The sequence below is a fragment of the Schistocerca piceifrons genome, chromosome 8, assembly GCF_021461385.2.
Source record: "Schistocerca piceifrons isolate TAMUIC-IGC-003096 chromosome 8, iqSchPice1.1, whole genome shotgun sequence".
Lineage (NCBI taxonomy): Eukaryota > Metazoa > Arthropoda > Insecta > Orthoptera > Acrididae > Schistocerca > Schistocerca piceifrons.
In genome coordinates this window covers 36,025,880-36,039,489 of record NC_060145.1, presented here as the reverse complement: position 1 = coordinate 36,039,489, position 13,610 = coordinate 36,025,880, and the positions used below count along the sequence as shown (strand labels likewise).

Below are 13,610 nucleotides of genomic sequence, written 5' to 3'. Positions count from 1 at the left end.
CCTATAATGATAGAACAAACCACACTGTGAGGTTCTGTTTATTTTTCAAAAATGGACTTAAAATATTGAATTTGCGATTCCTCACTGTTAAGTTCCAAAGAAAGGGTCCTATGCTGTCTTACGTGGAGGAAAAAATCAAGCCAATAACAAGAATCAGTTTAATTTGAAAACAATGAAGAATACAGGATATTCTAACATCATTCGTTTGGTTTCCTGACTTTTCCACATTTCTGGATGCTGTGAACGTTTCCTTGGCCATCCTCTTTCTCCGACGGGTGAAACGTTTTCTTCCATGATATGTGTCAGTTTTATTCCAACCACTGTATTGAATTATATTCCCCAAAATAACTGAACAGAACAGAAAACACACTCCACTGGCATTAATATTTAATACTACACAAGAAAATGGCGCCTAGTGAGCTAATCGCTGATTGGTCAAGATGAGGTACGGGACAAAACTCACCAGATCCCGCGGATCATGAGACTTTTGAGACTAACCATGAAGTTTAACACCGGTGTTCTCAAGGATCTTGTGCTAAATTTGAATAACTGTTTCGTGAATTATGTTCTATGTATAAAGCTATATGAGAATACGTGGGCATCTCAATTTTCATTATTTTGGAGCATGTGAGCCATGAGTCTAACCTACACATGTGCAAGAAGAAACTGTTACAATATAAAGATTTATGGGTGACCTTGTGATTGTGAGACAAAACAACAAGTTATTCTATTGAAACGTTGTGGGAAAAACGACATTTATTTGGTTATGTAAAGTGGTTTCTTACATAGAACTCGATACGCTAATAGTTAAAATAATAGGGGGAGAGTAAATTTTATACATGGCAAAGAAAGCTGAATTTAACAGCCTGTTACATATGACGTAAAATTATGAAATATTCGGGAGCGTTAGAAAATTCGTAGTAGATGCAGCGTCAAGAAGGCCGTATGTAGTGAGGCATTTTGGATCAACTGAACTGTTAATAAACCCGGCAATGACGTGTTTTAAGTTGAGCGACAGTGAGGGTATTGTAGTTTTTATGTTTTCGTACTGAAAACAATGGCGTAAGATAAGGAGTAACATAGGGCCGTTTCAAACTAAGAGAAAGGTGGGTGACGAAATACAAATAAAATTAGCAATAATAGGAAACGTTTCTACGATACAATTGAGAAACATAGAAGATAAAATATTTTTCCTCTATTCAGTCGATTTGGTTCTGGCACCAAGGACAGATAATGTAAAAATATTAAATGAGTGCCAGAGAATTGTATGAGGAGCTGATATTTGAAACGATAAACGTATATGTCGGGTAGTATACAAACACACATTACAATATAAAAGTGCCACTCTGCGTTATGGAAGATGAAGTGAAGAATTTGTGAAGTGACATAAATGTACAGCCTCGGAAATTTCCACAGTAATTGCATGTCACAAAAAATCGGAGAAGCAGAAACTGAGAGTATTTCAAACGTGGTTCTGTAGAAGAAATATGAAATTTACCCAAGAGGTAAGATACGGGAAGGCATTAGGAAGGACAAAGCGAAGGAAGCTTATAGATATTTCGTACGACATGAAGAGACACATGAATGAGACTCGGCTAAGGCACCTTTGGCGGTGGAGAAGCAACAGAGACGAAAAGCTGAATGTGGATGAGGTACTACAAAGGATATGAAACATTGAAAAGATGGTGCTGTGTGAAGGGTTAAAAAGGTACCACAAGACGGAAGGAAATGGAGGACGACGTAAAATTGTGAACTAAAAATAGAACAAGATAACGAAAGGCGTCTCTCGTGAACGAATGCTTTATGAATTAACTGTTCTGTTCGTTTTCTTCTTGTACAAGCAACCGATGAAACTAAATGTTGTCATAATCAAATATGCCAATGAAGCAAACTAAAAAAGTAAGATTTTACACTTCTAATGAAAATCTGCAAAGTAGAACATGATACATTGTTTGCTAATGATGAACTCGGACCTCGGGAAAAGTAGTGCCATTATAATTATTGTCATAGCTCGGATAAATTATGTTTACTATTAATTATTTTTATAGGAATTTCAGTGACATAAATAGCTTCCTTCACCTTGGCATCGCTGTGGTTTTCTACATCAACGTGTTTTTTACGAGTCTAGGATCTTGGAATAACACAGGATAATAAGCTGATACAAGAGCCAACCCATAATAAGTCTAAGGAAACAACTGGCTGTAGAAAAAGCGGAAACTGTCACGAATATCCGAAAATAACGATGAAGAAACGGAGGTAGAGCGTGGGAAAATCAAGAACTATGAAACCTGAGTTATTTCGCATTGATAAGGAAATATAAACAACAAAAATTTTGGATGATATCTGTGAGAGAAAGAGACATCGAAAGTAACGTAATTAAAATTATATCTGCTGTCAGTGTTCATTCTCATTAAGATAACAGCTTTCTACGATTTACGGCAATCACAGAAATCATTTATTTTAGAAAGTCAGCTCACAGAGTCAGTAGAGCCTACTGGTTCTCACAGTAACGCATATGTGTTTCTCTTAGACTTTCCACGTAGTAACATAAGGGATATCAAGCCAAAAACGCATAGGTAAATGATAATGTTACTGTTAAATAATAATAGGTAATACCGCACTAAATTACAATTATGTAGATTAGTTTCGACTCTCTCGGCCGTCTTTCGACACACAGCACCAGTAGCGTTCTGTTCAAACGGCAAAATAAGATGGCAATGTAGACGAAACTGTAACGCGCATACAGCTGTAAGGTGGGTAGGTGAGCCATTTCTTTAGCTTAGAAAGTCATATTACGCAATGTACTTCCTGAGTGCCTGTTGAGTGGTCACACTCCCACAAATTCTGAAAATTGCCTGAACATGACTAAGCCGGTCACAAATCGTAAATGCGTGCGATTTTACTCCTATAACGATAAAAAATCACAGTGGCAGCTTTCTTCTGACATTTGATAAATTTAAAAATATTCAGACCACTTCCAAGAATGCTTCTGATCATCTCCTGCTTATTAAATTGTAAATACAATATGAAGTCAGTACTGGAAACATATAAAGATAATGTGGATAAAAATTTCTGTTTCTTGGGATGAAAACATGCGTGTTTGAGTTGCGCGAATTGCATGTTCAGCTCGATTTACTAACTCGGATACTAAGAGTATATTCAGAAAGGATTTGCCTCGAATGCTGCCTTATACGGAAGTGGAACATAGACAATAAAGCATGCATACAACATGATAAGGGAAGGTTGTGAATGTGGTGGTATAGAAGATCGTAGAAGATTATGTGTGGATCCTGTATCCTCACTGGAAACATTCTTAGGATGCAATTATTTATTAGTCTATTTAACGACTGATAAGGTGTTGAAGTAATAAGGAAAGTTATCTGATTGTCAACAACGGATAGTATGACTGTCATGTTTGTGCACAGCGTTTTCATTTCAGCTGCTAATACGGCGTTGCTAAGACATACAGTCTCGCGATGGACGACGGTGTTTCCTTAATCTTTCATTACTCGTTTGATGCAAAGATGCAGTGTGAAATAAGTTACAGTATCTGTGCAGTATAGTGAATGTTAACATAATGTTCGCATCTTCTGTGTGCCTCAAATCAATAATCACTAAAACGTAAGGAATTAAGCGTTCGGATTTGATATCTCCTACCACTATGCGATTATGAAATTGTCTGTGAAACTATTAACAGGTAAGTGGAGTCCTTAGGCGTAACTAAGAAGATCGAATAATTAAAGAGATGGACAGAATAACTAATGAATGGATGCTGAGTCTAATCGGGGAAGATAGAGCTTTATGGCACACATTGATTATAAAAGGCGGTGGACTGAATGGGTACATCCTGAGGTATCAAGAAATAGTTAATTTACTTATGGACGGAATACAGTTAACAGACTCACGGAAGTATCAATTGATGTAGCTATGCAGAAAGGAAGACACTTGCATAAGAGAGCAGCAACAAACCAATCTCTGCTTTGAAGAGTCGGACAACAGATTATATTAATGAGAAAGAAAATTTTTTTTCATACTGTTGTTTTTTCGTCGTATACCTATAACCTCCAAATTATGTAGCCTGTGTTGAGAATGTTATTAACTGCAAATGACATCGTAAGTAAAATATGAACAATTGGAATACTCATGTTGTGCAGGCAGTGAAGGTAACTTTTACTTTTGCTGAGAGAAAAAGTTGTGTGTCCCTCATGATAATGGGCGATTCGCCTTCTTATTAACAGCACAGTGTCTATAGGTTGGGTAAGAGAATAATTCAGAACGAAACTGGTATGGCAACAGTAAATGTTGAGAGCAGAGAGAAGGCACTCGAGGTGAAAGTGTGTGGCCGCAGCGAGTGGGGTGAGGCGTGCTGCCGGCAGCCGCTGCGCCCGGCCCGTGCGTGGTCCCAGGTGACGTCACGTCAGCCCCTGCCGAAGTCCAGCAGGTCCTGAACGGCGCGCCGCCGGCCCAGGGTCTCCAGAGCGAGCCCCGGCGGGGGCAGGCGGTGTCCGAAGGGCAGGATGTCCAGCGACTGGACGTGGGCGCGAACTGCCACGCCCGGCGGGAACCCGGAGAAGGCGCCCTCCCTGTCACCGCCCCTGGAGCTGGAGCTGGAGGCGGGCAGCGACCGCGCCGCCGAAGACGAGGCCGGCGACGAGGCGGTGCGCGCTGTCGTGCAGCAGTCTTTGTACGGGATGCGGCTGCCTCCGCTCACGCCGGGCGTCGATCCACCGCCCCCGAAACCTGCTCACCAGAGGCGTCGAGCCCGCAATTTGATTCGGAAATGGAACAGTGCTCTACCGAGTACCAAATCTCTACTTTTTATGAGGAGCGTTCAATGACCAACGCAAGAAGTTTTTGTCCTGCAAGCAGGTTGGTTTTATTCGCGATTCCGATACACCGTACACCATATTATTCCCCAGTGTTTTGACTACAAAACCATATTTTTCAACGTAATCTACTTTAAGATGGCAAGAACTATGCCCCTTACATGAAGCCATTAAATATCACCTAGGTCACGTTGAGTGAACAGTAGGGCTGAACAAAAATGACTGACAAGGCACAATGCATCTTGTAGAGGGTACAGTACGGACGTATTGGAATAATTAATGTCGGGTGTTGTCGGGCGATGGTTTTAAAGTAATTCACACGACATGAAAACTTTGTGGAAACGCGTCGATTTACTGAAGGCTAGTTTATCCAATTGAAGTATTCAGAGTTGACTGTGGCCGGCTGGGGAGCGGCGAAGGGAAGCGACAATAGGCAGCTTAGGGCGGCTCAAGCTCTGAGAAGGCGGTAACGGGGCGCGGCCTCCAGCTGCCTTAAGATGAGTGAGAATGAATGGGTGGCTGACCCCATGCTGGCGTACCGAGAAGCACACGGAGAACTTGTACGCCTGTTGATAAATGTCTGTCGACCCGTTTACAGCGAAACATGCGAGAAAGCCGCGCAGAGCTACGGTGGAGCGGTCAACAGAGGTCAAAATATGCGTGTTCGTGACTATGGCAACTTCACGCTAAATTCACGGTCCGCAGAATCTGAAGTAAATCAGGTGAAGAGAGACAGAAATGAAATACGCCAGTCTCCGATGGGATCGTAGGACTGAGAAATTTGAAGTACTCTCCCGGGAATCAGAATTCCGGAAAAATTGGTATTTTGTGCAGACGCTAACCTTGATGGGTGGCCTGGGAGGAGCCAAATAGCAGAAGTTGAGAGGAAGCGAAATTTTGTGGGAATTTGTTCATTTCCCAGAGCAGGCATTGGTCGGCGCTGGTAAGCGACGCATAATTAACGCGACTTGCGCTGAAATTGGCGTAAGTGATTTTCCTGGAGGGGAAACCGAAGAGAAGTGCAGACTGGGAGAAGTCTCCGTAGTGCTCTTCCGTTCCCAGCTTGCCTAGAATGCGGACGTGGCGTTCTTTACTCAGCTTGCCTGAGGAGGAGTGAGCATCTTTGCAGTTTAGGACTTAGCAAATGGAACGATTGACCTTGGAGGTAGAAAGTTTTGGTTCAGTTACGTACTGAGCAACATAGCTAGGAGTGAATAGACGAGCGCAGCCTTGCAGCACCAAGAGGCCGGCCGACGTCGTCACAACGATGCCGCCCCGCCACGCTGTATTCGGTGATATTGCATCCACTCCGGCTTGAATTAGGCCACTGATTAATTTGTTGGATCAATTCGGCAAAGTTTCCATGAGGGTTTCATGGGCCGTGTATTGGGGAATTCTTCGCGCACTTCGCATTACAGCTGGGTCAGTGGGTAGGAATTAATTTTTATTTATCGCACTTTACTCCACGTAAACGCATTTTATTACCACTGCCTGATAGGTTAGTCATGTAATGTGATGATTGAAGGTCGGGAGTTAAACTAAATGTGTGCTAATCGACTGCATCTGTTTTCAGTCAAGTAGTTGAAATCCGAGGTTACTTTCTTAATTAACTTTATGTTCAACATTTGCATCTGGCGTTCAATAGCTGAATATAACATCAATGTGCACCCGTTTTTAATTGTTGTTGTTGTTGTGGTCTTCAGTCCTAAGACTGGTTTGATGCAGCTCTCCATGCTACTCTATCCTGTGCAAGCTTCTTCATCTCCCAGTACCTACTGCATCCTTCTGAATCTGCTTAGTTTATTGATCTCTTGGTCTCCCTCTACGATTTTTACCCTCCACGCTGCCCTCCAATGCTAAATTTGTGATCCCTTTATGCCTCAATACATGTCCTACCAACCGATCCCTTCTTCTAGTCAAGTTGTGCCACAAATTTCTCTTCTCCCCAATCCTATTCAATACCTCCTCATTAGTTACATGATCTACCCACCTTATCTTCAGCATTCTTCTGTAGCACCACATTTCGAAAGCTTCTATTCTCTTCTTGTCCAAACTGGTTATCGTCCATGTTTCACTTCCATACATGGCTACACTCCATACAAATACTTTCAGAAACGACTTCCTGACACTTAAATCTATACTCGATGTTAACAAATTTCTCTTCTTCAGAAACGATTTCCTTCCCATTGCCAGTCTACATTTTATATCCTCTTTACTTCGACCATCATCAGTTATTTTACTCCCTAAATAGCAAAACTCCTTTACTACTTTAAGTGTCTCATTTCCTAATCTAATCCCCTCAGCATCACCCGATTTAATTTGACTACATTCCATTATCCCATTCCATTATCCTCGTTTTGCTTTAAAAAGGATCAATTCTGAACCAATTAATGTTAACACTGCCACTGCAGTTCAATCAGGAGTCACATGGCCTTATTACTTTCTTTGCGCTATCCGATATTGCGGCAGTTTTGCACTCTCTGTTGATCTGTTAGTCAATTAGCTGGGGAGAACACACGCCAAAACCAGATAAGTGACGGGTGGGACGTTACACTACATTCAATGTGACGGCCGTACGACACCTTAGTGGCAGGTACTGTATGCCTGCACGGTACCACTCTACTGTTTCACGCGGGGGCAATATCTTGCTGCATCAGTAACCTCCCTCGCAAGGCTCAAGTAGTTCTGCACAGTTGCTCCTTCGTCGCACTTTACGATCTTCTGTTAGGCGGCGAGAAACCCAGTGGACGCACACCTTCGAGTACCCCAACTGCTAGACGAGAGTGTCAGCGCCACCAACACAGAGCTGTGAGGTGTTTGATTATGATCCGTCTATCACCTCGATTGAGAGTGTCCGCACGTTCCAACACTGCAGCAGTTACAGCTGTGTGATGTTGCCGGCACGCAGGAGATGGGACAGGTTTGCGCGACCTTGTTGTGATGATGACAAATGCCTGAGTGACAACTCGTTGTGTTTGTATTCACTGCCAGCTCTCCGTAGACATTCTACAACCGCCTAAGAATATCTGCGATGTTCTGGTTTTCCGCCAAAACAAACTCAATAACGTCCCTCTGCTTCGAACGCAGCTACGTCACGGACGCACTTCTGAAGGCTACGTATAGCGCCTCCACCTATCGGAACCTCATGAAACTATAGGGGCTGAAGTGGAAATATTTCATGATGTCCCACAATAAATTTCGCACCTTTTCAACTGAAATTCAGTGAGGGAAAAAAAGTGTTGCGTTACTTATTGAACGTCCCTTGTATTTTAACCTATGACACACGGTACGCAATTTTGGAGCCGAAATGGTGAAGGGGGAGGGGGGGGAGCAGAAGAGCTCTTGGATACGAACCAAGAGACCTCTGCAAGCTACGATGCGGTTCTACCGCTCCACAAACAGTCATTTTAATATATGACGTACAGGGTGCCAAGGGGCGAGTCTCTGGATTCTTATAGCCTCAGTACCCTGAAGGGTTCTATGTTTAATGGCCCTTAGGCTTAGCTCCTGCATTGCGCTACAGACGTCTCTCGCAGATTCACAATGTTTTGTCTTGGGAATCTCACTAACGTCTATAGTGAGTTTAAAATTAACGGAGTTAACAGATTTTGGCTCGATTTCTACAGAAGGGATTTTCTAGCCCTAACCCATGCCATGCACCCAAACGTGTAATTCAGGGATGGGCACAAAGTGTATTTTATAAAGTGTGTAAACGCTAACTGTTTACAATGTACCGTAGTGTTGAAGGAGACGTCTGGACAAACTATTTCGTATGGGACACTTGTGGTCTAAAGAGCCGGGAAAGTACCTAAAATTGCCCCTACAGAAGCAACCTAAACTACAGAGGATGAGCGCCGTTCAAGATTTAGTATATGGCACCCTCTAACTAGAGACATAAAACTACCTAGGGCACCGTAGAGTATCGTAAGTAAAGTTAGATTATGGTAGTTTTCCTAGTCGGTTTGTTCAGTTAAATGGCGTGTCCGCATTACCTATGTGTTGGGTGTGTTGCAGACGTGTTGAGAACTACCTCATAACGATCGCTTTCTTTATGTATGGTATCAATATCTTACTACACTCATGCTCATAAATTAAGGTTATTTGCAGAATGTGGTGCCACACAACATGGCACATCACAAAACTGGCGCTAATAGCATAGGCATATAGGGAACACAAGCGACACAGATCTGTAAGTCCACGGTATTGGTGATAAGTTGAGAAAACCGTCCCGAAACACTTGTGCTACAAAACTCCACTGTTTCCTGCGCGTGTACCCCGACATCAATATGGAATACGATCGCCATGCACACGTACACAGGCCGCACAACGTGTTGGCATACTCTGCATCAGGTGGTCGAGCAGCTCCTGGGATATAGCCTCCCATTCTTGCACAAGTGCCCTAGGGATTTGAAGACGTGCAGTGATACGTCGACCCAGAGCATCCCAGACGTGCGCAATGGGGTTAGGTCTGGAGAACAGGCAAGCCACTCCATTCGCCTGATATTTTCTGTTTCAAGGCACTCCTCCACGATGGCAGCTCGGTGCGGCCATGCATTATCATCCATCAGGAGGTAGGTGGGACCCACTGCACTCCTCAAAAGGCGGACTTACTGGCGCAAAATGACCTGGCCTATTACAGTTCCTCTGTCAAAGACATGTAGAGGTGTACGTGCACCAATCATAATCCCACCCCACACCATCAAACCACGACCTCCATACAGGTCGCTTTCGAGGACATTAAGAGGTTGGTTTCTTGGTCCTGGTTCACGCTGGCGAGAATCACTGTTCAGTCTATACCTGAACTCGTCCGTAAACATAATCTGGGACCACTGTTCCAATGACCACGTACTATGTTCTAGACACTAGGCTTTACGGGCTCTCCTGTGACCAGGGGTCAGTGGAATGCACCAAGCAGGTCTCCGGGTGAATAAACCATGTATGTTCATTCGTCTGTAGACATGTGTCTGGAGAAAACTGTCCCAGTGGCTGCGATAAGGTCCCGAGCAAGGCTACCTGCAGTACTCCGTGGCCGTCTGCGGGCACTGATGGTGGGATATCGGTCTTCTTATGCTGTTGTACATTCTGGACGTCCCGTACTGCAGCGCCTGGACACGTTTCCTGTCTGCTGGAATCGTTGCCATAATCTTGAGATCACACTTTGTCGTCATCAATATGTGTTCTTTGAGCCATTTTCGGCACACAGTCACCATTAGAACGTCTGAAAACGTCTGCACACTTACTAGCTGCACCGTACTCTGTCATGCACCAACACACCTCTGCGTATGTGGACTGCTGCCAGGGCCACCGTGCGACGACCGCAGGTAAAATGCACCTCATGATCATACGCCGAGGTGATTTAAACCCGCAAACCGCCCACCAGAGGGTTGTTTCACCATGTATCAGCATTATCCTTAATTTATGAGCATGGGTGTAAGTTTCCATAAAAACCGGTAGCTTTGAACCGTCTAGAACCTGAGTGAGGATAAACAAAGGTCCAGGTAACCTAGAGATCATTTTTGTTTAACATAGTTGCCTTCCTGTCTCTTATTTAAAAATAAACTATTTATGGCAAAATGGGAATTGTCGGTATTTAATTCAGATTTTATTCGAAAATTGTTTATTTGTAACATGAAACAGAGAAATGTTGATGTAAAAAAAATATAGAGTTTTCAAAATGAGCTAGAAAAAGCAATTCTCTCAAAAGAAGTTACAATTATAAAAAACACCACAAAACAAAAACATATCAAACATCGCTCCACTACTTCGTCGACATTATATAAAACATTTTTCCGTTATTTATAAACAGTTCTTCACATATCATCAATAACAAGAAACTGTTGTCTTTGATCAGAAGGAAGAATGTTGTACTGAGTACAAAACAACAACAGTGAATATATAGATTTATGTTTGAGCATGTAAATTGCATTTTCATCAAAAGTAATTGCTTTGGTTATATAAAAGCGCAGAAGTTACGCTATCAAATAATTTTATTACTTGTAACATGCAACTTTTATTTTGTAATAATATAAAATATACATATTGTACTTACACCTAATTATGTGCAAAACAAAGAAACAAACAAAAAACAAAAAATTTGTCAGCTACCAATTTCTCTCGCACTCTACTAATTCCGATCAATTTAAACTCACCATCAGGTGTTTGTGAGGCTCTAAAGACGAGATATAATGAAGCTGGCACTGTAGTTGCATGAGCCATAAAACATGCACCCTTCACGGCAACGAGTTCATGAGAATCCCGAGGCTCAGAAAAGGTATCACCAGATAAAGAATTATTACGCAGTCCTCCCAAAGAGAACAGTTTTCGGTCAGTTCCAAGCTACGTCAATAACACCTCTGGCTGCCTAGAGCCGTAGCTGCTACGCATATTATCAGTACATCGGTTTAAATGGTATATGTATGGACAGAGTACAGTGCCACACTTCTCACCCACCACGGCCATAAGGCTCAACTCAACAAGAAGTAAACCGATCACTGGTGAGCTCCAGTCAAATAGGATTCCTCCCTGTAAATATTCAGAAAACTTCAGTTGGTTCTGAATAGTAACCCTGATGCCAACTGTTGCATAAATTTATAAGTATGCTTCATTTTTATACACTCTGAAAATAACACACATAAGTCATCCGCTGGGTCCGCATACCGAATTATGACTGACCGTTTGTAAATATTTATTAAGAAAATTACTGAACGAGTCGGCTATAGTATTACAGCCAATCAATTCTATTTATCACTTACGTGAGAGCAACGATAGCTAGTAACATGTAATTCCATTTGTGCGATTCAATTCCCAAGCTCGGCCGTATAAAGCAATGACCTGCCCAGGTGGAATTATTGCATACTGTCATGAGGAAACGAGATTTTTGCTACAGAAGTTTTGGTATGTATTCGTACTAGTTGCACTCAAGTGCTAGATACTCTAACTTCTCCCGTAACGTGATTTAAGACTTTACTCGTGAATATGAGTAGTTATGATTAATCAGAATCATTTCTGTTACGCACCTGGTGCAGGTGGAAAGTCATGACTAGAGCAAAAAAATCTCAAAACGCAGTTCGCTGCCTGATTATGAGATGTACTGACGCGTCCCATGTGTTTCAAAATCTTTGATAAGTAACAATAAGAGTGTTACTTTGAGGTTACCAGATTACATCGCACTTTTCATTCTATAGAGCCCCTAGTATGTGGCTAGGATATTTGATTACGGCATCCAGTAATGGTCGAGCAGTAGCGAATGCAAGAGGGTATTTGTAAAATCTGGTAAGTTGAATAGATATACTGGCGGAAGTTAAGCTGTGAGGGCGGACTATGAGATGTGCCTGGATAGCGAACCTCGTGAAAGGGTTGAGCTTGAAAAGCGACGTTATAAGTCGATTTGTAGTCTAATACACAGTTTAAAATCTTTCACGAATATTCTCAATAATATAATGGAATTTTATTGTTTTTAAATCTGCATGTCCAACTGAAACGCATTAGTTACGTTGCTGTACAAAGTTAAGGTATTAGTAAGTTCCTTAAATTCGTAGCGGTTGACGAACTGCGATTGTGATTTCATTTGGCACTTTATGTTGGTATGATATACAACCATTCGATTTATGAATTTGATACGATTTACTGTACCATTAACTAGTCTTCGAGCCAGTGCATCATCACATGTAGGCATTACGTGAACATCCCCAAGTGTTGCCTGGCGCTAGTATAGGGGAGATTGCTCTGCCCCCTGTTATACATGACATGTTAATTCCGATAGTTCATATGTTACACACACACACAGTATTTAGCTGCAGTTGGTTTCAAAGTAAACAGACATTTGCTGAAAAGAACAGCACGTTATCGGAATTAATTTAATACCAAGAGACAGTGCTATCACAGCGACGCTAGCGTCTAGTTGCACGTAATCTGAGAATACCTGTAACGTTTCCGTAATACTTCCATCTGATGAAAAGCCTGCAGGGACTCCAAAACTAGTTAATGGTACTATACCGTATTTTATTGTCTATAAGACGATGCCGCGGGAAACCTATCTCTACACGGCAACATTAGATTCAGCTGGCAGCGGCAGTGCATCGATGCCACGAACATGAGTTGCGGGGATTCACAAGCTTGCTAATACTGTCTCCCACCCACCCCACCGTCACAAACTAAGAACACTGTCTAGCCCATGATGCGTCATTGCAGCCGACGGTGCCAGTGAACTTGAACTGAAAGTGATTTGAGTTATTGGTAACAATACAATATTTTTGTTAGTAGCTAGTTTCGTAATGGAAAAAATAAAAGGTATTCCTATGACGTGGACTGTAAACTGAAAGTAATAGCATATGCAGAAGAACATGGAAACGGAGCAACTGAGTGGCATTTCGGCCCTCCGCCAACAGAAAAAGTCATTCACCATTGGCGGGCTAGTAGAAAGGAACTGAAAAAAGTGAGGAAGATTAAATGTGCAAATAAAGGACTGAATGCAGAATGGCCAAAACTAGAATATAAGCAATTGTAATGGATTCGTGTGCATTGTCAAAATGGCATTGGAACTAATACAAAAAATTACTTACATACATGCTCGTAAGCTAGCTCTGCAGTGAAATGTAACTGTCTTTAAATGTGGAGTTGGTCGGTGCTACAGGTTTATGTAACGTCATGGACTTAGCATGCGAATCAAAACCAAAATATCTCAGAAAATACTACGAAAGTGCGAAGAGAAAATATTATCTTTCCATCCATTTATTATTCAACATCGGAAGAAAACCAACGCGAAACTAAGCCAAATAGCGAATA

The 13,610-nt window shown here is 42.2% G+C and overlaps 1 protein-coding gene across 1 annotated transcript in view; it reads right to left on the bottom strand.

The window, feature by feature from the left end:
* Positions 1-4,417: 4,417 nt before the first annotated feature.
* Positions 4,418-13,610, bottom strand: part of LOC124711549 (collagen alpha-1(I) chain-like) — a 125,898-nt gene continuing 116,705 nt past the window's right edge. Inside the window, exon 9 of the mRNA XM_047241685.1 lies at positions 4,418-4,740. Coding sequence (XP_047097641.1) covers positions 4,418-4,740 — 323 coding nt within the window. The remainder of the gene's footprint in view (positions 4,741-13,610) is intronic.